Source organism: Chiloscyllium plagiosum, chromosome 25 (assembly GCF_004010195.1).
Source record: "Chiloscyllium plagiosum isolate BGI_BamShark_2017 chromosome 25, ASM401019v2, whole genome shotgun sequence".
Classification (NCBI taxonomy): Eukaryota; Metazoa; Chordata; class Chondrichthyes; order Orectolobiformes; family Hemiscylliidae; genus Chiloscyllium; species Chiloscyllium plagiosum.
In genome coordinates, this window is record NC_057734.1 from 31,639,667 (window position 1) to 31,667,417 (window position 27,751).

At 37.2% G+C, this 27,751-nt stretch overlaps 1 protein-coding gene across 1 annotated transcript in view; it reads right to left on the reverse strand.

The window, feature by feature from the left end:
* Nucleotides 1-27,751, reverse strand: part of tpcn1 (two pore segment channel 1) — a 68,963-nt gene that overhangs the window by 36,863 nt on the left and 4,349 nt on the right. The window contains exons 2-14 of the mRNA XM_043715843.1: nucleotides 24,263-24,393; nucleotides 22,059-22,235; nucleotides 17,720-17,833; nucleotides 16,179-16,309; nucleotides 14,253-14,341; nucleotides 11,803-11,837; nucleotides 9,854-9,912; nucleotides 8,746-8,845; nucleotides 8,487-8,603; nucleotides 7,045-7,169; nucleotides 6,835-6,883; nucleotides 5,848-5,911; nucleotides 5,035-5,079 (exon numbers count right to left, since the gene is read on the reverse strand). Coding sequence (XP_043571778.1) covers nucleotides 5,035-5,079; nucleotides 5,848-5,911; nucleotides 6,835-6,883; nucleotides 7,045-7,169; nucleotides 8,487-8,603; nucleotides 8,746-8,845; nucleotides 9,854-9,912; nucleotides 11,803-11,837; nucleotides 14,253-14,341; nucleotides 16,179-16,309; nucleotides 17,720-17,833; nucleotides 22,059-22,235; nucleotides 24,263-24,295 — 1,138 coding nt within the window. The 5' untranslated portion in view covers nucleotides 24,296-24,393. The remainder of the gene's footprint in view (nucleotides 1-5,034; nucleotides 5,080-5,847; nucleotides 5,912-6,834; nucleotides 6,884-7,044; nucleotides 7,170-8,486; nucleotides 8,604-8,745; nucleotides 8,846-9,853; nucleotides 9,913-11,802; nucleotides 11,838-14,252; nucleotides 14,342-16,178; nucleotides 16,310-17,719; nucleotides 17,834-22,058; nucleotides 22,236-24,262; nucleotides 24,394-27,751) is intronic.

The window sequence follows — 27,751 nt, forward strand, 5'->3', positions numbered from 1 at the left end:
AAAAAAAGAAAAAAACAAATAAATAAATAAAGAGTGTTGGTCCAGGCAGCGGGCCGTGGAGGGGGTCGTTAGGGCCAACTGCCTGCCCCTCTTCTGCGATTACGTTAGAGCCCGGGTGTCTTGGGAAAAGGAGCACGCGGTGTCCACCGACACCTTGGAGTTGTTCAGGGAGAGGTGGGCGCCGCAGGGAGTGGAGTGCATTATTTCCCTCTCCAACTCTATTTTGATTTAATCCCTGCCCTCCCCCTCACTGTTTGATCACACAGCATTGCCCTTTGATGTGAAGGGCACTGCTTGTCACTGGCCACTCGGGTGTTTCCTTTCTTCCTGGTGGTGGAAATTTGAATAAAGATTCGTGCACCTTGTGTCTTTCACTGTGTCTCACACCTGCACACACACAGCATGGGTGCTGGGGAAAAAAAAAAGCACTTCCGCAGTTAGGCAGTAGTGTGGGGGTTATAAAAAAAAAACACAAGTGTCTGGCATCCTGTTCACTCTGAGAGCTGGCTCTTGTGGGAGCTGAATCAGGTGTGTTTGTGTGTGTGTGTGTGTGTATATATACGTGTGTGTGTGTGTGTGTGTGTGTATACACAAGGACTCTCCTTAAAAAAAAGAACACGAGTGTCAGACATCCAGCTCGCTCTGAAAACAGGCTCGAGGGGAGCTGGATCAGTGTCAAGGAATCTCCATGTGTAAATAAAGGGCGACTTGGTGACGGAATGCCAATGTCTATTGAGCTATTTTGTGGCAATGTGAGAAAAGCACGCCCCTGAAGAATTTGCTCACAATAGACATTGTTGAGTTGAAGATAGCATTTCTAGCATTATGCTGTTTTGTGGGAAGCTTGACAGTTCGAACCTGTCTTTGAAGTATGTGGAAAGAATGCATCTTTTTTCTGGGCAAATGATATTGGGGCAGATGAAAAGCAATGACTAATTCTCAAGACAGGTTGTGGACCCACAGCTTTTATCGTTATTGGCAACCTAACCTTTCCCCAGGCACCAGATGCTAAAACCTTCCAATAGTTTATGGATTTATTTAAGGAATATTACAACCCCAAGCCTCCTCAAATTCTGAGATGGTATAGGTTTTACTCAGCAATTCGAGAACCAGGAGAATCCATATTGGGATTTTTGACTAGGTTAAGATGACCGGCAGAGGCATGTGACTTTAGTTTAACCCTTAATGTGGTGCTGAGAGACCACATTTGTATGTGGGACTAATGATGTAAACATGTAAAAGTGTTCACGTGCTGAAGCCCTACTAGACTTCAAACAATTGGCTTTATCATTAGAAAATGCGGCAAGTGGAATATGAGATGTAAAGGAGATATAGAGTATTCTGATGAAAGTGGACACCCTCGTCAGTCTGTCTGAGCTTGTAGAATACCACTTAACTGAAGGCAATAGCAATAGCCTCACTCAGGACATCTCCTGTACAGAGGGACCCTTGGTCAGCCCACAGAAAAACCCCAAAACAAGCCAAGCCTAGGTCGAACGGTTAAAATTTTCTTCAGGATCCTTTCTGGCAAATCATTGTAGCTGCTTCTAGTATGTGGACTTCAGACAGCAAAAAAAGTCCCACTAGACCTAAATTGAGTGAGAGAACACATAAGTGTACTAGCAATTGGTTAGATTAAGATTCCTAGAAGTATTCTCACATACCAATATACAAGAGTGCCATTTGCTCAGATGGCAGTTAAAAGTCAACCAAATTGCTCTTCATCTGGAGTCACATTTTGGCCAGACCAGATAAAGATGGCAGATTTCCTTCCCTACAGGATATTAGTGAATCAGATGGTCTTTGTCCAACAATAGACTATGGATTCACAGTCATTACTTACATTGCTAATTCCAGATTTTTTTTATTGAATTCAAATTTAATTACCTGCCATGGCAGGATTCAAACCCAGGTCCCCAAAACATTAGCTGGGTCTCTGCATTAACAATCCAGTGACAATACCACTAGGCTATTGCCTCCCCTTCTTTTCTGCTCTTTGTTTCTCTTTCCTCATAAAACAATTTGTTCATTCCGGGTATTAGTCTAGTAAACCTTTATTGAATTCTCCCAACACATTAACATCCTACATTAATATACAATGCCTTTAAATTGTAGAGTTGAGGCCCCAACACTGAGCCCTTTTGGCACAACACTCATGACATCCTGCCAGCCTGAAAAAGACCAATTCATTCCTACTCTGTGCTTTCTGATAGCCAGCCAATCTTCTATCCATGTCGAGAGTGTGGTGCTGGAAAAGCACAGCTGGTCAGGCAGCATCCAAGAAGCAGGAGAATCGATGTTTCAGGCATAAGCCTTTCATCAGGAAAGGGCTTCTATCCATGCCATATGTTGCCCTCTACAACATGAGCCTTTATTTCCCCAATATTGTTTGATGTGGCACCTTACCAAATGCCTTCAGGAAATTGAAAAGTAATACATCCACTGATTCCCATTTATCTACAGCACAGCATACTTTTTTAAAGAACTCCAACAATTTACATGATTTTCCTTTGACAAACCCATGTTGGCTCTGCCTAACTACCTTGAAAATATTCAAATGTCTGTTATAATGCCTTCAGTAACATCTTCCAATATTTTTCTTATGACAGATGTTAAGCTAACTGTCCTGCAGTTTCTTGTATTCTATTCCCCTTCCTTTTTGAATAAAGCAGTTACATTAGCTATTTTCACATCTAAAGGAACATTCCTCAAATAAGTTTTGAAAACTAAACGTATCAACTCTCTCATTGGCTACTCCTTTGGTTTGCATGGAATCTTTTCTTCCCAAGTCAGATCTCTCAATCAGGCATTAACTGCCTTTGAGGGATAACCCCATGAGATACAAACAACATGGTTGTTTTTAGGCTTCCTGTTTGGAGGGCCCCCGATTGGTAGTTTGGTGGGAATGTCCTACCAGACATAATTGGAACTGATGTATGAGTCTTGCCCCCAAGTAAATGACCTGACTCCTATCTCCAAACATTCCTCATGGACAGCATTAAATTCTGCTTGTCAATTATGTTTTTCTCTCTGGTAGTATTTTCTGCCAGAGTCAGGCAGGAGGGTGGCAGGTGAGGGATTCTGAATTCATCTCAATTAGCTCTGTGGCATGAATGCCTGTAGGAGGAAGTGAGGACTGCAGATGCTGGAGATCAGAGCTGAAAATGTGTTGCTGGAAAAGCGCAGCAGGTCAGGTAGCATCCACGGAACAGGAGAATCGAGGTCTGGGGAGTTGTCTACAGGCATTCATATAAAATCGACGTTTCGGGCATTCCTGAAGAAGGGCTTATGCCCGAAACGTCGATTCTCTATGAATGCCTGTAGACAACCCCCCAGACCTTCCTCCCTCAAAAGGAGCTCCTTAAGTTGCCAATTAATGCTCCCTTAAGAATTCCATCCTGTTGTGGCTGGTATTAATCTAGTTTTCAGGGCTGTTTGCACACTCCCAGATGGTTGAGAAGAGTTCCTTCGTTAAGGATACTCAATGACTGATCAGGAGATCCGACACAAAGAAGGGGAACGTGCTAAGGCCATGTGTGAGTCCCGACTCTCCACAACACCCCCCCCCCCCCCCCCCCCGCCTTGACCAGCTCCCAATGATTCCAGTCATAATCTTGGGTCTCAGATGGGTAAAGATTTGGAAGCAGTTCCCATTGGGTAGGACCTCCAACCTCAGGAATCTGGTCTGTCAAATGCTTGAGTACCACATGATGCACTGTGCCAACATAGAAAGAGGTTACATTTGGATCTCTTCAAATCAAGCCAAAGGCTGACACCACTCTGCCATCATAAGACTTTGGCTGCAGATAGTTCCAGCATTTTGTTTTTTTTTAAATTGAAACAAAGAAATGTGCATCCTTTTTAAAGGCCCAGATTTCTTGGTCAGTGGCAAAGTGATAGTGTTCACTGTTGATTTCAAAGAGGGCTGTTCAGATTGACCTAGCAGTCGGAGTAGCATGGATCACTATCTCCTCAACATCAGTTTGAAACTGGCACCAAGTCAAGAAATTCTGTAGAAGTTTAGCAACAGTAGCAGGATGAGTAAAAACCTGGAAGTAAAATGCAACTGATTATCCTTAAGTTTTTAAATATTATTTTAAGATGGTTAGCATATCCATGGGGTAATACAGGAACTGAAATATCATAAACATATTTTATCTTAAAGAAATAAGACGTGTATACTTCCTTTTTCTTCAAATCATAAATGGAGAAATTTGATATTCTACATACATAAAATTAGATTTCAAGATCAGAGATTTTCAATGGTAAGCATGAATACACCATCAAAAACTGAATTACACTTGAATCAACAACATGTAACTTTGAAGGATTTGTTATGGCAAGACGCATTGTGTAAAAAAGGAAACTACTTATAGTTCACTGGTTTCTACTGGAGTGTGATGGGCGGGGTGAGGTAGAGCGAGTGGCAGAGGGTGTGCTTCAATATTTCTATGCCTGACTGCACATGGCAGACTCTAAACATCACTGACTCTTATACCAATTTTATGACTGAAAAGTCCAACCCCATGTGTTGGCCAAAGTTAATAGTGGTCAGGGGGTTTTCAATATTGATTTAATATTCATAAAATTATTTGTTTAATAGTTTGTAGATTCATGTTGTGATTATACAACTACCAGATTACACAGCTGGAAAACAAGTACATTTTTGCCACCAACAATTAGATTTTGATCAGTGGTAAGACTATTCATGTAAGCAAATAAAATGGGATTTGTTCGTGTGAACAGCTTTAAAGCAGAAATTTTCTTAATAACTGTACGGCTGTTATACAAATGTGATATGAAATGATTACAAAATGTTAAGGCCATGCATTTAAGTGGGGTCAAATATTTTTCTACATACTACGCAAGACCGATTGCACTCATAGCCTTAGAGGGAACATCACTAAACCAAAACTTTATCACAGCAAAGATTTTTTACAACCCAAGTTAATGAGTTGGCTCTTTTCAGCATATTAGAATTTGTAGCACATTTAAGTAAGAAAATTTGATTAGGAAATCATCTACTGTACTCACACATGGCATACTGGAATGCTTTGGACTTCACAAGGATATTAATTCCTACAAAAGTAGAAAATAATTAGAAGATTTATAACTCAGTAAATTACAAACACTTGCTCAGCATTTCAAAGTTTCAATTTATGAAAACAACATCTTTTCTTTGGTCTGAAATTTGAGTGTTTACAAAAATTTCATTATATTAGAAATTATAACCCTACAAATGCACTGTTGGATAATAAGGACAGAAGATGCATAAGAATACCATCTACTCCAAATCCCATTAATATTGCAAACTATCCTGATTTGGATATGCACCACATTCCTTCATCATTGCTAGATTATAATCCTGTAACTTCTTTCCTGTCAACATTGAGACCAATTTTGTCATAGACTGAAGCAGATCAAGTTGAAAGCCCATCACTGGTTCTCAGGGTAACAAAGGATGGGTGATAATTGCTACTCTTGCCAGAGTGTATATCCAGAAGATGAATTTGTATAAAAATGTAAAACAAAACAAATTTTGTTTTCATTCTTGGGGCTCATCTAATGTCATTAGCCATAAAACTAAACTTATCAGCGATTACCCAAGCTCTGAGATCAAACTAAGCTTAATAACTAATTTTGATTTACTACACATACAATTTATATAGATTCATCCAATAAAAGCAATCAAAAGAGTTAATTAAAGTTTAATTGGCAAGTTTAATTAACCAGATTAATTGTAAGTCCTCAAAGACTAATATAATAAATGTAATGAAATTAAAATAGATTTATGCATTAATCTGCAAGAGCCTGGTTGTTTCAATAGGTAATCCACAGTAATACTACCTTTAAATATAAGAAATGGAGTATGTGGAAGATCATAAAACCAATAGTCTCCACTTCTTTTTGCCTAGAGGAGAAAAACACACCACTTAAATGTAATTAATTGTATTAGATGTCGTTTCTACTTTATTCAAAATAAATGCTAACATGTTAAGTAAAGGAATCAATTCAATGAATAACCAACAAGATAAGTTCACTATGGGGAGTTGCACATAAAAACATGCACAGTTCGAAGAACTTGTGTTGTAGTTTCATCTCTGACTTGCATTCCTTTTCAACTACAGAGGACACAGTTTAAAAATATGGGATAGGTCATTTAGAACAGAGTTGAGAAGAAACTTCTTCACCCAGAGAATGGGTATATGGAATGCTCTGCCACAGAAGGCTGTGGAAGCCAAGTCTCTGGATACTTTCAAGAAAGAGTTGGATAGAGCTGTTAAAGATAGGGGAATCAAGGGTTATAGGGATAAGGCAGGAACAGGATACTGATTGAGGATGATCAGCCATGATCATAATGGATGGTGGTGCTGGTTCGAAGGGCAAAATGGCCTACTCCTTCACCTATTGTCTATACAGCATTGGGCAATTTACTGTATTAAGAAAATCCATAGAATTAAATTATCTTAAATTTTTTTCTGGTTCACTTATGCAAGGCTTTTTATGCTTTACCTTTCTTCCAAATTAGGTAGTGATTAAATGTCACAGATCTTTGCCATAATCTTCTTTATGTCTTGAATATATTTTACTTTTGAATTGACCCACAATCCATTTTGGGAAAACATTGAGATAGCAGCTCACTACAAGTTCTGTACCATTTATTTTATCCTAGATTTATATACCAAATTTGAGCTTTGAATATGTAGATACGCAGCATAGATTATTGTATAAAGTAGGTAGACTACACTATCCAATGCTTAGCATTTACCAAAACCTGGTTAGCATTCAGTTTACAGAAACAGAAAACAAATGTAAAACTTCCACATTACTTACTTTCCATTTTAATCCAGCAACTTCATAGAAGTTGTAAAAATCTTCTATTCTGTGGGACAGATATTCATTTTAAGTACATAACATTATTGACACATACATAACCCTAGCAGTCATAGTGCATGCAAAAGATAATCTGGAAAGAATTAATTGTAAATGAAAGTATTTTTTAAAACAACTGATAACTAGGATGAAACATCTCAATATCCTTACCCAAGAAACTCTGCATCGCCTTTCTTCAGTGCTTTGAAGACAAGATATTTGTTTCTTGCATTCATTCTTGGAGAGTAGAACCTCATTAAGCCCTCAAACTGTTTGAAGGAAACCCCATTAGGCCTCTGCAATAAACCACAAAGATACCAATTAGACAGTTAAGCAATCTGTGAAATATTGATTGCTTGTGGAAATTTCTCTGCAAGAACTTGAGTCTCACTGATCATGAGAGTGCCATGTTAAAGACTGATCTATATGCTGAATGAGTTCTCAGTGTGGGCAGCAATGGGCACTTACAAATGGCTTCAGTTTCTTTAAATTATTATGAAAAGGTAAGTAGCTCCTGATTGGAATCCATAAATTCTGATTTTAAATATAATTTTTAAGGGAGTAAGCAAGATTTGGTCAAGGCTTGCCTAAAATGAAGCTGTAACCCAGGAAGAATTTCATATCCTGAGGACAGTGTAAAACTGATTACTCCAAACAAAATATACACTTAAAATACACACAGAGAAAATCTTACTAGAACCTTTTGTTTCTAACCAATGAAATGCATTTTTCTTAAAATTTTGTCAAGCTGAAAACCAATAGATCACAAGGACTTGCACTAACCTTTTGTTAACTCTATTCTCTGTGTTTAGCCTGTGACATGGCGCATATGCTAGTATGGATTAATGTCTCAGAAAGCAGACTGTGAATGTTGGGAGTATTTTTTCTGGAGAAGACTGGGCAGAGATTTGATAGAGGTTTTCGGTGTCATGAAGGGTCTGGACAGAGTAGATGGAGGAAATTGTTCCAACTGTGAAATGATTGAGAACAAGAAGACACAGATTTAAAGTAGATGGCAAATATAATGTGAGATGAAGCACTTTCATGCAGTGAGTAGTTACGGTCTGGAATGCACAGCTTGAGAGTGTAAGAGAAGGAGATTCAATTGTATTTGAAAGATGATTAGACTGTTATTTGAAAATGGACTGGGGAGAAGGCAGGAGAATGGTATGAAGCAAAATGCTCATTTGGACAGTTTCTACAGACACGGTGGCCTTTGTCTTTGCTGTAATAATTCTGTATTTGGTGATCAGTTAATCAATCTAAATAAATGCAATGGCTCTTATGGTGCAGTGGTAGTGTTCCCACTTCTGAACTCCCCAGGTAGGCCTGAGTTCAAATCCTCCCTGCTCTGGTGTTGTGCATTAGCTCCTCTAAACAATCTGATTTTAAAAATAACCTCCATATTACAATGATTCCCATAGGACACAATCTTAATTGCTTAAATCAGAATCCTATCACTTCCATAGAAAATTTAATGACTAATCCTTAATTTTTAGCAGAATAAAGTATACAACAAATCTCAAACTACAGATTATCATTAAATCACAATTTTTATAACCTAAAACTCCACTACTTAACAAAGCCTATAGAAGCTTTTGCATAGTACTCACCCTTTTACTGACCAGAAGGCGGAAGGCATGTTCTATTGCTAATCGTTTGTGCAAAAGGAGTGATTTAAACTTCTTCTTTTCAACATCATTAAATGTATCAAATACCACAGCAAGAAGCTGGAAAATTGTGAACAAAATACTAGTTAAAAATTCTCAATGAGGCAAACATGTAAATTAAGTTCACAATGTATTAAATTATAAAATTTATAATGGGTAAATATTGTTCTCAGTTTTTGATTAACGTTATTCAAAAACTTACCAGATTCATGATGAAGTAGAGCTCAATGGATAAATACACAATGAAGAATACACAAGACCAACGATTTTTGGAGTAAGCTGGCATCATCACATCTGGAAAACTACAGAATTATCTATTTTAAGAAAAGAAAAATGGAAATCCCTATTTCAATTTGACCCCTACCCCTATCCTCATCACAGTTTGCTCTTTTTCTCTTCCCTCATTTGCAATCAGTGGCTCATGTTAGAGTTCAATTCCAAGGGAACAAACAGTCAGCCCTCAGGGATACTAAGAACCCATTTTGATGTGTGATCTGGACTGCTGGACTACTATTTCACTGTAGAGTGCATCACAACCATGTCTGATTCCTCTGATTAAATAATTTCCATTAAAAAATTCCAAGTTATAAAAGAGCAGAACTCTAGCGTTTTCTTTCTCAATCTAACTGCAGCACTCCCAGCAACTTGCAAATGGAGGTTAGCTTAATCAGCAGAAATCAGTGATCAAACCTGAGGCCTTTCCATAGAACTGTTCTGAAGAAGGGTGACTGGACTTGAAACGTTAACTCTCCACAGATGCTGCAAGACCTGCTGAGTTTCTTCAGCAATTTCTGCTTTTGTTTCAAAATTTCCAGTATTCGCAGTTCTTTGTTTTTTTATAGTGAGGCCTGTCTAGTTTAGCTTGTTTTTGCAAGGCTATGCATTTAGCCAATGAACTGAATAAGCATAGCAATTTTCTTAAACCAAACATGGATTATAGAAATGTTTGGAAACCTGTTCATACGATTTCTTTCTTTTTATATGAAATGCTGATATGTCACTTTGACAGTACCGATTCACCAGTTTATAAATCACATCCTACTTTGCCTCCTTCCTTGCCAAACCCAATGGTAAAGGCTATTGGTATCTCAGCATACTATGTTATTGTATTAAATATCAGAATGCTGTAATGATATATGTCATTTTCCCACATGCAACATAAACACATGTTATTCTATCAATTACTGACAATTAAGCAAAAAAAACCAATTTCATTTTTTTTAAGAGGCTCTTTCCCTGAAAGTTACCATTGCTTTAAAGGGAAGGAGTGTTCTGTTGCATCTTTGAACTAGAGTGTTGTGCATACTTACTTAGCTGTAGTTAGGAGAACAAACAAACTGACAAGACTGTCTTCTGGAGTGCTAAAATACTGCAAATAGAAAATAAAATCATTGTCAAAAAACCAACCTTGTAATCACTTACCATGAAATTTTAAAATATTATGTTATGCATTATATTTTTCTTACAATTTATGCATTTTATGAAATTGATAAATTAACAAGAATTTACAGTTAAGGGTGATAGTACTTTGAGATTTTTCAGCTAATCATAAGAATCAAAGCAGTAGGAGCAGGAGTTGCCATTCAGGCCTTCGAGCCCACTCCGCCATTCAATGAGATCACGGTTGATCTTCTACTCTACACCATTTTTCTGCACTGTTCCCATTTCCCACAATGTTCTAGAAGTCTATCCATTTCAGTACTGAACAAACTCAACATTTGAGTCTCCACAGTGTTTTACAGCAAAGAATTCCTAAGATTCACCACTGTCTGAGTGAAGAAATTCCTCATCATCTCACATCTAAATGCCTTTCCACTTAATCAAAGACTGTGCTACCTGGTTCTAGACCTTGCAGTCATAGGAAATAACCTTCCTTCAAGCTCAATAAGAATTTTATATGTGTGAAATTGCCTCATATTCTTCTAAATAATAAAAGTAAAATCTATTTAATATTTTTTTCATAAGTCAATCTCTCTATCTCCGTAATTAGCTAGGTGGATGTTTGTTGTATTCCAATTGTGGCATGTAAATTTTCCCACGGGTAAGGAGACTAAAATTGCACATAATACTCCACCAAGACTCTACATAATTTCAGTAAAACATCTTTACCCCATGCTCCAAATTACTTTGTAATGAAGGCTAATATACCACTTACCTTCTTGCTTAATTATAATTAGAATCCCTACAGTATGGAAACAGTCTCTTCGGCCCAACAAGTCCATACCGACCCTCCAACGAGTAACCCATTCCCCTACACTATTATCCTATATGTACTCCTGACTAATGCACCTAACCTACACATCCCTGAACACTGTGGGCAATTTAGCATGGCAAATTCACCTAACCTGCACATCTTTGGATTGTGGGTGGAAACCGGAGCACTCAGAAGAAACCCATGCAGGCATGGGGAGAATCTGCAAACTCCACACAGAGAGTTGTCAGAGGCTGGAATCGACCCCGGGTCCCTGGCACTCCGAGGCAGCACTGCTAACCGCTGAGCCACCATGCCACCACGCTTTGCTCACATATTAATTTTCAATGTCTCAATTACAGCAACATCCCTTATAAGTTCAACACTTCCCATCCTTTTACCAGTTCAGAAATACATTGTATTATTTTCCTAACAAAATGGAAAACCTCACATTCCTCCACAATTTATTCCATTTGCTATATTTGGCTCACTGGCAGCATCTCCAAATCCTTTTGTGCACCCTTCATACGATAAATTCTGATTGGTTGTTAAAATGATCAAAAATTAATTGACTGAATTAGCTGCCTACCTCTGTTACTGCTAGGAATATTCCCGGTGGCAGAAAAAGTTTGGCTTCTCTCTGTGTTTTTCAACATCGTCTTATTAGCCCTACCACTTGCTAGCCCATCCTCAAAGGGCTGGTAAAATTCCCAGAGACTAGTGGAAATGTGCAGGTATTCTATTTAACATGACATGACAAGTGATGTCTCTCATGAAGCAATGGGATCATCTGCACCTGAAGCAATGCAACTTGCAATGGACCAGGTGCTAGAAAGTGGGATTAAAATGGCTAGTTAGTTTAGTTACTGCAGACATGATGGGCTGAAGGGCTTCTTTCATCCCATACCATTTTATAGCTCTGAAACATTACTATGCATTAACAAGCAGAAATTTCTACTGGAATATTCACTAGATATTCACTTATGTACAATGTACAATTAAACAAAAATAAAGGCATGAAAACATATGACCAAAAAACATGTTTAAATAAAGATTGTGAATACTTACAGGGTCCAACGGATTGGCAGAAAACAAATAAAATCCTAGAAAAATAATGAAAAAAAAATCCCATATTAGAAGACTGCAAATCCGCAGTTTTAGAAGCACTCTCAGAAAAGAACATATAAACACTGTATGTTTACTTCAACTTCCGAAAACATAATACTTCCCACATTACTGTTTTTTTCCCAGCTCTGCATTCTAACTGCAGCTGCACACAGACTTCAACTTAATTGTTCTAGAATGGATCACTTGCAACATACAAGTGGCACAGCTATTTTTGCTCTTCAGTCTATGTTACCCAGTGTCCTCTTTCCTCCATGCATCTTGAAATGACACTTCAAAGGTTGCAACATTGGGCTCCATTTTGCTGGTGGTTCAGGCAGGGGGTCGATTAACTCAATTGGTTGGATGCCTGGTCTGTGATAAAGAGAGTTCAATTTCTGAACTAGTTGAGGCTACCATGAAGACCTCTCCTCCCACCTAAGGCATAGTGGCATTCAGGTTAAACCACACTAGTCATCTCTCTTTAATGAGACAGAGGCCTTTATGTTTCTCTGGAACTGTGGCAACTTTACCCTTAGTTCTGCCACCATAGGAGCTGGCAGGCCCTACACTATGTTGTGAAGGACAATAGTTTGGGCACCCCGTGCATGCACTGGAAGTATATGGATTCTGACATTATAATGTAATGTTGAGTGAAGTTTAAACTCTTCAGAAAGCATATCTCCTCTCTGTATCTAAGCCTGGAAATGGATTCAACTACTGTGCTCCACTATGAAAGTTGTCATGGAATTATGGCACCCCTCCCTGACTATGACCTATTGCCTCAAATCAGTAATAGAATGGCACTATCAGTGGCCATCAAGGTGACTATGATCCTCAATTTCCACCAACAGATCCTTCTGGCCTGGAGCAGGTGACATTGCCAACGTATTCCAGTTCAGCCAACACTGTCGCATCCAGGAGGTCCTATATATCAGGAATGGGGACTAATATTACTGAATTCTCTTTAAGCAGAAAGGAACATGCTCTACGAGGATGGCAAGCATTCACATGGTGCAGGAACCTGCCAAATGCATTCATTCACCAATCATGTTGGAGAATTCATGCTAGCCTGGCACCAGTAACTATGCTCTCATTTTGAAACAATCAATCCTTCTGTCTTTGGGCCACCAAGTTAAATTAGACAGTGACTGCACAGCAAAAGGAGTCATCCACTATACATATGGCTAATGGCTACCACACATTATCAGTATTCCTACAATATAAGCACTGCTGTAACTGGACGATGTTGTGAAGCAGATTATTGACATCCTGGAAATCTTAGGGTAAGGGGTCCTTCCTGTACAGCCAGAGAGCATCCATGATTAGTGGCTGCACCATTGACAACCTGGCCACTCCGAGAATGTTATACTGTTCACCAGGTCATTGACAACCTTCTCAAGAAAAAGAAGTAAACTAGGAAGCTGGTACATCTAGTTTTGAAGAAATGTCTGCAGTCACTTAATGAGCTTTTGATTTCCATGAATAAATCCTTAAAACCCAGCTGTTTAACACTTCCTCATCTCACCATCCATCTGTGATAGGGCATCACACTTTCTTCCTAGGCACAACATGGGAATAAAATACATCACAAAGCAAATGTCGCAAATCAGTTTATCAAGCAACACTGATTTCCAATGGGCTTTATATTGCCACTTCGGCTGAGGTGGTGCAATGGTCTGGGCTGGCTGACACGAATAGCAGGGACACTGACATCACACTAATGATAACAATACAAATGCTGTCATATTGGACAGCAGATTCCTATGCCATGGGGACACTGGCACTATAGCTGAGCATATTCTGGAGCACAAATGGCTATACTGTTTCTACCCAGTCCTTCAAACATTGGCATCTTCAACCATGGTGGCAGCAATGCAAATCTGTAAGGCACCAAGATGAGCTTGCATGGCAACTTGTAGAAATCAAATGATTTCAGTTTGAGCACTTAGTGTGGCACTCAGAGACGCAGCTTCTGTCTGTGCTACAACGGAAGCCAAGACACTGAGCATCAGATGTTGCATCAAAGTTGGGTCTGGACATATTCTCCTAGATTTAGCCATCAACTCCACGAGGGGTAGGACAGGTTCCAACACTGCGCTGTACTGAGTTTGAGCCAGACGTCTTCTTGTTCTATGATAGGCTCTTTGGAAGGCCTATCAATGCACCAAACTTTTATGTGCGTGCTCATCAGCCCTTTTCCTGTATTCATCCTTTTGAAGACCTCATAGGAGTTCTTTGCAGCAGGATTAAGCTGCAGTCATGTTCTCCAGGGAGCATGATATGCATTATCTTTTCCCTTTATCATGGTTGCAGCCCACTTGCCCATATTCAACATTTTAATACACATACAGAATATATTTAGATAGGGTCCATGTAAAGACAAATCATTAACTAAGTAGGTGAGAGCTTACCCAAGATGGCAAAAATGACCATGAAGAAAAGTAGTAACGATAAAATGTCAATAAAAGGAGGGAGAGACTGGAAAATCTGACGCAAATTTCTGAGAATTCAAAACAAAACATAATTAGAATTAACATTTTGCACTTTCTAGTAATTATGTATTAATATTAAATGAGGATTTTCTTAAGAACCAATGGAGGGATCAACTAATTTTAAAAAACGGTTTAATTCGGCCTTACAGTGTTTTTGTTGATAACATATTGAACATTTTTATTTATGACATAAAATATTATTGTGGTGAGAATTCCAATATTTAGAAAACATTATTCTGTCCATTTAAAACTTTCTCTTCTTCCTCAGCCAATCATTTCATAGTTACTAATTTAACAAAACCATTTGGCTTCTAGATTTTCAATCCAATTAAGAGGAGGGTAAGTATTTTCAGGATTTCCTGGAGTCAAATAATACTTTCACTGATGAAGTTTGCCATTTAAACAAACAGAAATTAATTAGCATTCTAGTCAATGGACAATAAATAATTCTGTATATTTGGAACTTAAGCAATATATAAATTACTGATGTCAAAACTATATTGTACAAAACAATTAGGGTTCTCACTAGATCAAAGCTGCTTACTTGTTATGTTTATTAAGGTTTAGTAACATAATGGAAAGATGGTTTACTTCAGATAACTCTAACATTATTAAATAGATCCATTTGCCATTTCTTGAATTTATTCCAACATTAATAATTGAAAATAACTAAAATTACAATCTACAGCTGCAACTCAAAATGGAAGATGAATGGAAATTTCACCTCACTGAAGGTGCCAAAAAAAGAGAAATAATTGATGTGCTATTGTGGATAAAGAAGTGACCTTCAAAAGCTAATGCTTTTCCCTTGCCTTAAACTCCATCTCCCACTAACCCCATGAAGTGAAAAGATGATAATACACACTTACCTTCTCATTGCTGCATTTCCCAAGGGGTAGACCTAACTCAACATTATTTTTGACCCAGAAACTGCCAGTCTGATTGGCTTGCAGCTTCTGGTGACCTCATAAGTGCCAAGGCCTGTGAGAAACTGTGGTCAGAAGCTACAACTTGAGGCTGAGACACTTACCTATGCTCTACCTATCAGCTTTTAACAAGTTATTTGGTGGCAATAGGTTGAATTCTTTCAGTTAGCTGCCTCTTAAAATTCCTGTCCAAAGCTTTGACTAAATGAAACAAAATATGTGAATTTATTTGGTTCACTAACCCCAGCTGCACAGAAATTCACTGAAGTCCTTTGATCTGTAAAGATTTAATATATATAAAAACATCCTATTTGCATGTATTTACTGTCACCTGCTTTCATCTCAAATTCATTTGTGCATAAATAAAAATCACTATTCCAAACTGTAATTATACCCTGCAGTTTTGTCAGTATATAGATAAGAACAGATGTACGAACTTAAAACGAGAACTCAATTATATCTGTATGTTATGGTCCATCTATCCCTTATTCTCTAATCCCATTTCATCTAAAGGTTGACTCATACAAGTTATGCTCATTTGAATGTAGACACAATAAAAGGAATGGCACTGGAATAAAACACATTCAGGATCACTGGCATTCTCATAATTTTGCTCTTAGTAACTACAATGGCATAAAGACACTGGTTTCTTCTAAATATTTAAAAATACTATCTCCAGGTGAAAACAAGTGATTACTTTTATTTAATTTAAAACCAATTATTAAAAAGAAACAGAACTCTTCACAGTAAGAATTTTTAGTAAGTGTTAAGACATTGGTTGATACAAAACTCTGATTAGAAATCATGTGCTCAAACTATCAGTTTAAGGAACTGCATCAATTTGCTGATCAATTTTTTTTGTCATGCCTGGTATTTATAGAATTCTTGACAAAAAAAAACATAATTACTGTAAATTTACCTTCTCACTGCTCCACAATATCTGCAGTCTACCAGAAAGATTGGCCGCAATGCTCGAGTTATCCGGACATGTGAAGTTTGCCTGATTAATACCACAATGACTTCTATAAACTGTACAAACAAAACCACACTCTGGAGAAATACCAGAAAGGGAACAGGTTAAAAATTCGTGTATTAAAAGTACTTAATAAATAGCAACTTCTAAAATTGAATAAATGATGTATTAACAAAACAAGTTCCATTCACCAGAATTCATAAATAATGACATGCATGATGAAATATACATTTAGAACTGAGTCTTTCTGTTCAAATATTGCCATCCACACTACTTCTCATATTGGAAAGCAATTATTTTCAGGACAAAAGTTGATTTGACTTTCAAATAATGGTTACTCATTCAAATACAAATTAGATTTATTTCAGAATGTAACATTTTAGGAAATAGTATATGAATCATCTAATGTAGCATTTTTAGGGGTAACAAAGTGACTTATAATTTATTCACCAAGTTATGTAACACAGAATACTGTGGCTCTAAGTTTCTCAGGATGGTCTATTGTTTAAAATTGCCAGAAGGTATGAAAAATCTATTAAAATATTTTATCAGACAAAGCTGTGTTTTATTTTTGGATAGAGATATTAAATGATATGGTATTTAGTTAACTACACCCACAAATACAGCTTATTTCCCCCCTCCAAGCTAAGACGCAGCAAAATTGCTTTCTAGTCAACCTGGTTAACTGAATCCCACAATTATTATGCAATGGTAAGGATCTCCAATCTGAAGGTATAATGGGACAGATTCAATAATGGCTTTAGAAAGAGTCATTTATAATTACACAGAGAGAAAAAGTTTGAAAGGCTATAAGGAAAAGGTGAGAAACATGGGAATAGCTGAGGTGCTTTTGCAGAGGGCTGGTACATCCCATTGGGCTGAATGGTTTGCTTCTCTGCGGTTTCCATTCTATGATTTCTAAATTCTATTAGGTTTTAGAACAATTCCAGGGATTGGAAGATTGAAAATGTAACCCTAGATTTCAAGAGAGTGACAACATGGCAGGCTGATCCATAAACATACACTCTAAGGAGAAGAGATAAAGTGGACAAAATGAATCAATTAGCAGAAAAAAAAATCAGTAACTGGTGGTATTGATTTAAAGTAATTAGTAGAATGATCGGGGAAATTCAGGAGGATTTTCTTTTTTCCCCACACTGACAGCATGGGGTTCAGAATTCACTTCTTGAGTGGTTTGTTGAAGCAGAAACCATCTTTGCATTTAAAAAAACAGCTGGACATGCACTTGAGGTGCATTAGCCTTACAGGGCTATGGACCATGTGCCAGAAAGTGAGATTAGACTTGACAGGTTTTTTTTGGCCTGCAAAAGACACTAGAGGCCTTCTTCTGTGCTTTAGTTTTTCCTTTGCTTTTACTACAAAGGAGTTTCAGTATAATAGTATAGAAGTCTTAATATAATCATATAGGGATTCACATGTAACATTGACCTTATTTCTCAGACACAATACATTAAAAAATAACTTACTTTCAACATCGTTCTTTTGTGTCTAATAAATGTGTGAAAACCCAACCATCTCATCTTCATACCAAGTTCAAACACCACTGTGACAAGTGCAAACAATTCCAGTGTGGCATGCACCTAAACAAGTTTAAAATTAAATAATTTTAAACAAGAAACTGAAACATAATCAGTTAAAAAAATTAAGTAGCAATTTCTTAACAGAGCGTAGTGGGGAGACTTCAAGTTGATAGTCACAGAGCACATTGGTGTTGTCATAACTATGCAGTTTGATGTGCCTTCGTGTTGTACAATATGGAACTGGATTCCCATTTCCCTTTGCAGCAAATTCTCATGCTGAACACGATGTTATGCACAGGACACCAACAGTAGCCATTCCAAAATACAGGAAGTATTTTCCTATCAATGCAAACACCAGAGAACGCTGCTAAGACTAAACATGGGACAACATGACTATTACAGCAACTGAATAGGAAAGAGTCGAGAAATCATTTTATAAGATCCCTCAAATGATATAAAGTAAATATGAAAGAGCAAAAAGATACAGGATACCTTGTGGCATGAATCATTTGTTTGACACAATACAGATAATAGGAGAGTATTCAAATGAGTCAGGACTGGTGCAATATTTGATTACTTGGATAAAGAAGGACATATTGGACACATCCAACATGATTTCAGAAAAAGATCATGCTTTACAAATCTAACTTTATTTTGCAAAGAACTTCCAAAGTTCAAGGATGATGGAAGTTCAACAGAAAATGATTCACATCTTCCGGCCAGTGGTAAGGGGACAGCTCCTCATCTAGTAGGTTCTAGAGGGTAATGTCATTCAGCAACAATGAAGTCATAAAACAGGATGATCAGCAGATTAAGTAACTCTCAAACAGCAAACCAAGTAGTACAAAGCATGGGTTACATTTAAAATTTATATTTTAATCCTTTTACAGAAAGTTAATGCAATTAAGGTAGAAGCTGAAAAAAAATACATTTTTTAAAAATTAAAAATCATGATTTTTAAAAACGACAAGGAAATTACACTCTTTCACGTAAACTTTTCACATCAACTTTTCAGAATGAGAGGTCATTTAACCATAATTAAATGACCTTTCCAGAGTGCCCTAAATGCGACGCAATTTCCCATCAGAACCTTAGTTCACTTAAAAAGTGCAGCAGCAAGAAATTTGGCTCAATCATCATATTACAGCATAATCCACAGTTTAATCCACACTGAGAATCAAATTTGTTTGCATAAATCAACAAACATTAACCAGAGCATGACAGACTTCATAGGAGCATAAAAGCCAAGAGCAGGTTCAGCCCTTCAAGCCTGCCCTGCTCTTCCACAAGATCTTCGCTGGTCTACCCAGACTTCAACTCCTCCTTCATACCAATTGCTTATAGCCTTGAAGTTCTTGATATTTTAAAAATCTATCAACCTCCTTTTTATATACTTTCAGTGATCTAGCTTCCACAAGTCTCCAGGGTAGAGAATTCCAGACATTCACTACCCTCAGAAGAAATTATTTTGTGTCTCAGTTTAAACGAGAATCCCCTTATTTTGTAATTGACTCCTAGTTTGAGATCCCTCCCGAGTCGTGAAAACATCTTCTCAACATCTACCTCATCAAACCTCCTCAGTATCATGTGTGTTTCAATAAGATCAAATCCGCCCCACCCCCATTCTTCAAAACTCTAAAGAATAAATAACTAACCAACTTAACAGTTTTTAATAAGTCAACCCATTCATCCAAGAGATCAGTTCTTGGATAAAGAACCTCTTTTGAACTGCCTCTGATGCCTGCAGATCCTTTCTAAGTTACAGAGATCAAAATTGTAGACAGCATTCGAAGTGCGGCCTCACCCCTAGCCTTATACAGTTGTAACAAGGCTTCTCTACTTTTGAATTCAAATTTTGTGGCAATGATGCTTGAAATTCTATTTGCCTTCTTAATTACTTGATATACATACAGGTTAACATTTTGTGTTTCATGCACTAGAACACTCAGATCCCTTTATGGTGCATTTAAATATTAGTCTCCCTTTTGATTCTTCCTTACACTTTCCAATATTAAATTCCAGCTTTCAAGTTTTGCCTCCTCACTCAACCTTCTTGCATCCCCTTGCAGATTTCTTAAGTCTTTATCGCATCATGTCCTGCCACTGTTTTCGTATCGTCAGTAAATTTGGATTACTACACTCAGCATCTTTTTCCAAATTATGGATATAGATAGTAAATAATCATGTTCCCAGGGTTCCACTACTTATGTTTGTCAACATATAAAAGACCCATTAATCCTGATTTGCTAGCTTCTGTGTGTTAATTGATCCTCAATCCATGATAATGCATTCCCCCTAATACCATGAGCTCCAATCTGGTGCAATAACCTTTTTCAGTGGCAGCTTACTGAATGCCTTATATAAATCAAATTGCACTATATCTATTAGAATATTTGATAGAATATCAAAGAACTCGAGTTAATTTCTCAAACATGACTTCCCTTTCACAACTATGTTGATTCAGTTTGATTGAGTTAAACGTTTCCGAATGTCCTGCAATTTCCTCTTTAATAACTGACTTTAGCATTTTCCCATTCACAGATGTTAGCCTTACTGGCATATAGGTTACTGCTTTCTTTCTCCCTCCCTTCTTGAACAGGGGTATCACTTTCCTAGTTTTCAAACCTGCTGGAACCCTTCCAGAATTTACTGAGTTCTGGAACATTTTCCTCCAGTGTCTCTGCAACCACTTCCTTTAAAGCTCTTGAGTATAGGCTTTAAGGTCTTCACACCTTGTCAGGCTTTAGTCCCATTAGTTTGTCAAATACTTTAGTCACCATAACTCAGATTTTCAAACCTTCTTTCCTTCTATGAGCATCTTGATTCTCTGATATCTTTGGGATGTTTACAGTGCCCTTCATAGTTAAGACTGATGCAAACATATTGGTTTAAATAATCTGCTATTTCTCAGTTATCAATTCACAAATCCACCAAGGATCCCACATTCACTTAGCTACTCTCTTTTCATATGTCCGTAGAATCTCTTGGTGTTTATTTTATTTTCTTGCCAATTTACTTTCATCATCAATTTCTTCCTTTTTTATTAGCTACAGTCATCTGCTGCTGATTCCTAAGAAATTCTCAATCATTTTGCCTACCATAGTTTTGGCCATTTTTTATGTCTTAGTTTTTCATTAGATATCCTCCTTGACACCTGCCTTAACCATGTGGTTATTCCTTCTCATCCAAGTCCTTCTTTCAACTGGAATTAATTTTTGCTGAGTGTTATAAAGTATCTGCTTAAATGTCTGCCACTGCTCATCAACTCACCTTCCCCTTAACTCTTCTTTCATACTTCTGTAACTGCCTCTATTTAAGTTGTGTTCACTGGTGTGAGACACCAGTTGCTTGCTCTCAAACTGAATTTGTAATTCTACCATTTTGTGATCTCTACCCCCTACAGTATCCTTAACTATGAGATCTCTTATTAATCCTACCTCATTACACATTACTAGGTTCAAAGATAGACTTTTCCCAGGTGGGTTGTACAATATACTGCTCTAAGAAACAAGCTATGAGCATTCTACAAATTCATCTTCCATTCTATCCTTGCCCATCTAATTTATTTAGTCAATATGCAGATTAAAATAACCCATGACAATTGCAGTCCCCTTCTAACATTCCCCAATATTTCCTGATTTATAATTTGTCTTAGTGAAGCAACTCTCTGGAAACCTATTGCCCTCTACCACTTGAGACTTCTTTCAATTGCTACTCCTGATTTCTACTCAAACTGATTCCATATTGCAATCTATAGCACATGTATCACTACACAGCACCACATTGCTAGCTTCCTTTCTTAACAATGATGTCCACTTCAGTTTCCTCTTTGCATATATTTCTGGAATATAAAATACCTTTCAATATTGAGGTTTTAAATTCTGGTCACCCTGCAACCACGTCTCTGCAAAATCTACCAAGGCATATGCATCTATTTGTGCTAAAAACTCACCTATTACAAATGCTATATGCATTCAGATAAAGTTTTGACATTTTCCTATTATTACATATTCAGGATTTAATTACTGCTTTACTCTTCTGTTTATACATTCTATCTCTTCCCCAACACTGATGATTGTTTACTTCTTCACCACCAGGCACCTCTGCTCTCTCATTTCTTTCTAATCTTGCCTTCAACTAAACCGTTGTTACCAGTAATGAGTTAAAAGTCCTATCTACAAACTTAGTTGTACAAGGATGAATTTAGGCATGACACATTAACAAATACTTGAAAGACAGACATTCTGAGCTAAGCATTGTCAAAAGTTGTGAAGACATAACATACATAAATGTCGAGACGGAGCGAGGGAACTGCTGGAGCTTCACATAAGGAGAGTATCAGCAGCAGCACACCAGAAATCAGCTCCATGACATAGAATATGTGATTGTGCACAAAGAGGTAGGCTGCAAGGGCTCTTTGATCTTTTGGATGAGTGAAGAACTTGTCATTATTTTCTCCCTCCTGTAAGTGACAAAATGAAAAGACAGCTATGAACAATTTATTATTTTTTACTGCTGAGTTATCAGTTGTAGCACTTTCTATCTCGAGCACAACAACAAAAAGAAATGTGTCCATCAAAAATGTAACCTTTAAATAGTAACCAAAATATAAAGTTACATTTCTGACTCCTTTCTAGCAACATCATCATAATCAAATGTGTCCTTTATTATTTTGGTGCTAAGTAAATTCAACAAATCAAGATCTGTAGACAAAGGGTTAAATGCATTCGTTAAATAATTTTGACCTTTATTGTTAAAAAGCCCTGCAGTGTCTTTAATGTTATTTAGTCACTTTTACAGCAAGAGACTGAATTTCAAAAATAATGATTATATAACAAATTCTGTACACCTTTGGAATCTTCATTTTCTTGGCATTGTAACTGTATAATACAAACTTGTACAGGAAACCTGGCTTCATAGGCATTTTTAAACAAAACACTTATACATTCTTCTAACATTTGCTAATATTTTATTTGCACCTTGTGCACAGCTTCATGTATTGTATTGAATGTTTGACACATTAGCACATCATCTTGCTGTAATTAAGTCATCTTGAAATCAATAACTGAATTAAAAGTGAAAAGGTTAATGGACCAGCATGTCATTCTATACATATCAAAAGTATTGAATGTTAATAATGACGAATACTTTTTTTTAAAAAACATCAAATTGTTTTATTTGAAAAAATAGAAGTCCATTTAAACAGTGAACAGAACTATTCAATACAATCAAATTTTTTAAAATATGGAATGTTATTGAATGCATTATAACTGATAACTGACATAACACAGAAGATATTGGACTGGATCACTTTAAGTATAATTTAGGAGAAACATATCACTTAAAATTTATACGGAAGACTACTAAACATTTGCCAATTATATTGAAAATATACAGATTCACTTTAAGATAAATGGTATACATTTTTTTCATAAACAAATTGTAACTTGTTCATCATCTGTAGGTTCTGATTTAACCAGTACTTCTCTGGAAAAAAATAATTACCTACTTAGGTGCATTCTTTTAGTGCTACTTATGTCATGGTTGTAACCAGGACTTCCTCAGAAGTACTTTCCTGTTAACATCAACAACATCAGGAATGCATTAAATTAATCCTGTTAAATTACTAGTTTACATTTCATTACAATATAAGGTTGATTATCGGAGACAGAAAAGTTTTTTTTAAATTTGTAAACTAAACTACCCAATTTTGTTAAAAAGACACAAAGAAGAAACAAACTACTTTGATAGTGTGGATTACAACGTCTTTTTACCTCTGGGATTTGATTTTGAATTTAGCCCCAAGATTAAAGTCTCATTCTCTGTATTTGTGAAGGTTCCAAATAAAGTGCACTTGGACAGTCACCCCCAGTTTGTAGTAACAATGTGTTAGCAATGAGATAGAATCGAGATATCATTAATATGGAGCAAGCTAATGAACCCCTCCTGAGACAAACCAAAAGGTTGATTCGTATTTAAAGTTAAACTTTTGCAATTTGGAATTCTCATGCTGATAGAGAAAAAAAAGTGGAAGCCTCACTCTACATCTGTTTTGTCTTTTAACTGCCTTGCAGTGATCAGAAATGCAACCAGAAGTACTGCAAGTTAAAAAAGAAACATGTTTAAAATTCCATTCTTCAGCACTTATATCACTTACCTTGACAAGTACAATATATATGTAATACCAGCTTCATCAAACTAAACCAATATTAGTTTGATGAGATTATGAACTAGATTAACAAGCTTACAGTCAAAATACAAGGTCAGGGATCAGTTAGGACCAGAACAGATGTAAGAACATTATGGCCAGATTATCTGTAATTAAAGCTCAACAGTTTTGCTTTTATTAAATAAAAGCTATAGTATCAATTTCACAACAGCAACAATACCAAGTTACCTTGCTTATACATACTTCTTTCAAACTGATATACTCTTCATTTTTAATAGCTTAACTGGAGCAGGATCAGCAGTTGTAAAAAGGTTCCACACCTGTAAGTAGATTGCTGCTTCCTGATAATTCATCTCCCAGACTTGTTTCAGAGAACCATAGCTTGCTCTGTACTCTCGAATGTCTGGTGTTGCAATCACTTCAGTGTTGATAATGTCATATCCTCCTCCATCTGTTAAGAGGGTGAAAGTGGATGGTTCAAAATAGCAACAGGACAGGCAGGTCAGGCATTATCCTTCAAGTGCTACTTAAATTTCATTCATAATGCACTTATAAAGGGGAATGAAATTACTTTGTCTTAGAAGAACTAGAAGCAGCTAATTAACACAAAATGTGAATGCCTTTGGAATTGGGAATAAAGAGGAAGATTAAAAAAAGGAAAATGTATCACACTGATGAAACTGAGCACTTCAAATAAGAACTCATCACTCAGGGGATTTTAGCATCTGAATGATTAATTTTATAAGACCATTATTCTTATGCTCTCATCAAAAACAAGCTTGGTTTTGTTAATAATAAAAGTTAATTTCAATCTTAGTGTTCTCCTTCATTTTAATCATTGGCAATATCATGCTGTATTTATTTCGAAGTGTTAATGTTATAACACATCCCAGCATGCGTCACAGTACAGCCATTCAAATATCAATATGTCACCAGCATTTATTAGGAGGTTACATAAACTTTAGTCAGAAGTACATTTTAAGGAGGACCTTAAAGGAAAAGGCAGTACAAGAAACAAAGGTTTGGAAGGGAATTAGAAAGCATAATTAGGTGAATGAAGGCATGGCAACCAGAAGTACAGCAAAAAGGATCGGTGAAGTGAGAATATTGCACTGTGACAAGGCTGACTCTCCTCGTCTGCAGGGACTTTTCTCATGTTTATTTTTCATCAAGGTCAGATGTACTTATTGCCGATAGAATAATGAAACTATCAGGCAAACATTATGACATAAAGCCAGAAAGACCACATAACAGTTACAGAATAAATGAACATTTAATTTTAACTCATGATTGGGTGGCTGTCATTAAAGAAATGATGGCTGGAAAGAGCTGAGCATGAATCTCTGGTTTGGTGCTGATCTCAGCAGGGACCATAATCCTCTGGACTTCCCAATAAAAAAATTTGCTTCTGATTCATTAATTAACCCTGCTGGAAATAAACAAGTGAACTCCTGTCAGGAGGAAGCCCTGTGTGCAATGGGTAGCATCCCTCCCTCTAAGCCACAAATTCTGAGGTCAAGTGCGACCCCAGGACTTGACGGCTAAAGAAGGTGCATTGTAACACGGGCAAACAGGTAGAGTGTTCAACTGTAAGTAAAAGTGGAAGCGTTCATGCTCAGCCATGTGCTTGGAAGAACATCTGACCCTTTACCATTATTACCATACACGACACTACAACATGTATATAAAAGCACAGCAACTTGGGCTCAGAGTGAATACCACCAAACTGTCAGAATTACCCATGCATAAAAGCCATATTGGCAAGAATACAGAGAACAATAAATCACTTCAGACCCATCCCTTAGCGGTGTGTCAAAATGAAAAGGGAGAGGGGAGAAGAAATTTGAAAACAAAAAGAGGAAAAAGCACCACTTCAGCTGTCATTCAACATGATCTCAGTCAGCCAAAAAGCAGTCATTACTCTCCTCAATCATTTGACCTAAAGCATGCAACACAACTGGAGAAGCTTCCCTAAAATATCACAATCAAGCTCATGAGAAGAATCCATTGTAATCAATGGTCAAACATTCTGGTCTTACTTCAACTACCTACACTAACTTTTATGCACAATTATATCATAATCTGGTGACAAAATTCACAAGGGGTTTGCTGACCATTGTTTGCAGAAGGGTCTTTCAGAAAAAGGGTCACTGGACTGGGACTGAAGAGTTTGAATTGTGAGGAGAGGCTGGATAGGGTGGGATTTTATTTTCTATAGTGTGGGAGATTGCAGGTTTACCTTGTGGAGGTTTAAAAGCTCATGAGGGATATTGAGAAGGTGAATGGCAAAGGAAGGGGTCTTCAAAACTGGAGTACATAGGTTTAAGGAGAGAGGGGAAGGATTTAAAAAGGACTTGAGGAGCAATTTTTTCAAAGAGTTGCATTTATGGAGTGAGCTGCCGGGAGTGGTGGTGAAGACAGGTACAGTTGCAACATTTAGAAAATTTTTGGACAGGTACATGAGTAGAAAAGATTTATAGAGGGTCAAACGCAGGCAAATGTTCAGCTTAGTTCAGTTTAGAAAACCTTTTCAGCATGGATCAGTTGGGCCTGTTTGTGCTATATGACTCAATAACTTGATGACTCTGTGACTTGGAACATTAACTCTGCTTTCCCTCCACAGAAGCTGCCAGACCTGTTGAGTTTCCAGCAATTTCTGTTTTTGTTTCAGATTTCCAGCATCCACAATTTTTTGGGGTATTTTTTGCTGAACCAAAGATTCTTTCCCTCCTCAAATGAACAATTTTTCAATCCTGAAAGTGATGATGCATAACAGAATATGGTTTCCAGGTGAAGCAGCAGCTGCCCTTTATGTGGGACAGAGGATGAGCACAACATTTTATTTTATAGACATACAAATTATTAGAGTATAAAGAAGCAAGCCATTCAGCCTGTCATTTCTATACCAGCTCTCCCTATTGTAATTTATCAAGTGTCATTCTCTTGCCCTTAGCGTGAAAATGTGCAGACTGTCACTTTACCAGTAACATTCCAATTGCCTTTTGAATTCCTCAAATTGAACTTCCCTTCACCATACGTTCAGACACTGTATTCCAGAACCTAACTACTCAGTGCTCAAAAACAACTTCCCTCATGTGTTTCTTTTGCCCATTATTTTAAAACTGTGTCTTTTTGCTCTCAATCTATCCAACAATAGGAAGTTTGTTTTCTATCTAATTCATTCAGACCTATGATTTTAAGTCCTTCAATCAATCTCCTCTTTGTCTTCTCTTTTCCAAGCAGTTCCACTCTTCCAATCTATCATGTTGGAAATCATGTCTCACTAACTTGATTGAGCTTTTGAACAAGTAACAAAGGACACTGATGAGGGCAGAGTGGTGGACATGATCTATATGGACTTCAGTAAAGCGTTCCACAAGGTTCCTCAGGATAGACTGGTTAGCAAGGTTAGGTCACATGGAATACAGGGACAACTAGCCATTTGGATACAGAACTGGCTTGAAGGCAGAAGACAGAGGGTAGTGGTGGAGGGTTGCCTTTCAGTCTGGAGGCCAGTGACCAGTGGTGTGCCACAAGTCTCGGTGCTGGGTCTGCTATTTTTTGCCATTAATATGAATGAATTGGATGTGAATATAGGAGGTATAGTTAGTAAGTTTGCAGATGACATCAAAATTGGAGATATAGTGGACAGTGAAGAAGGTTACCTCAGCACAATGGTCCATCTGTTCAAGATCCGGTTGGACTGAGGAGTGGCAGATGGAGTTTAATTTAGATAAATGTTAGATGCTGCATTTTGGAAAGGCAAATCAGGGCAGGACATATACACTTAATGATAAGGACTTGGGGAG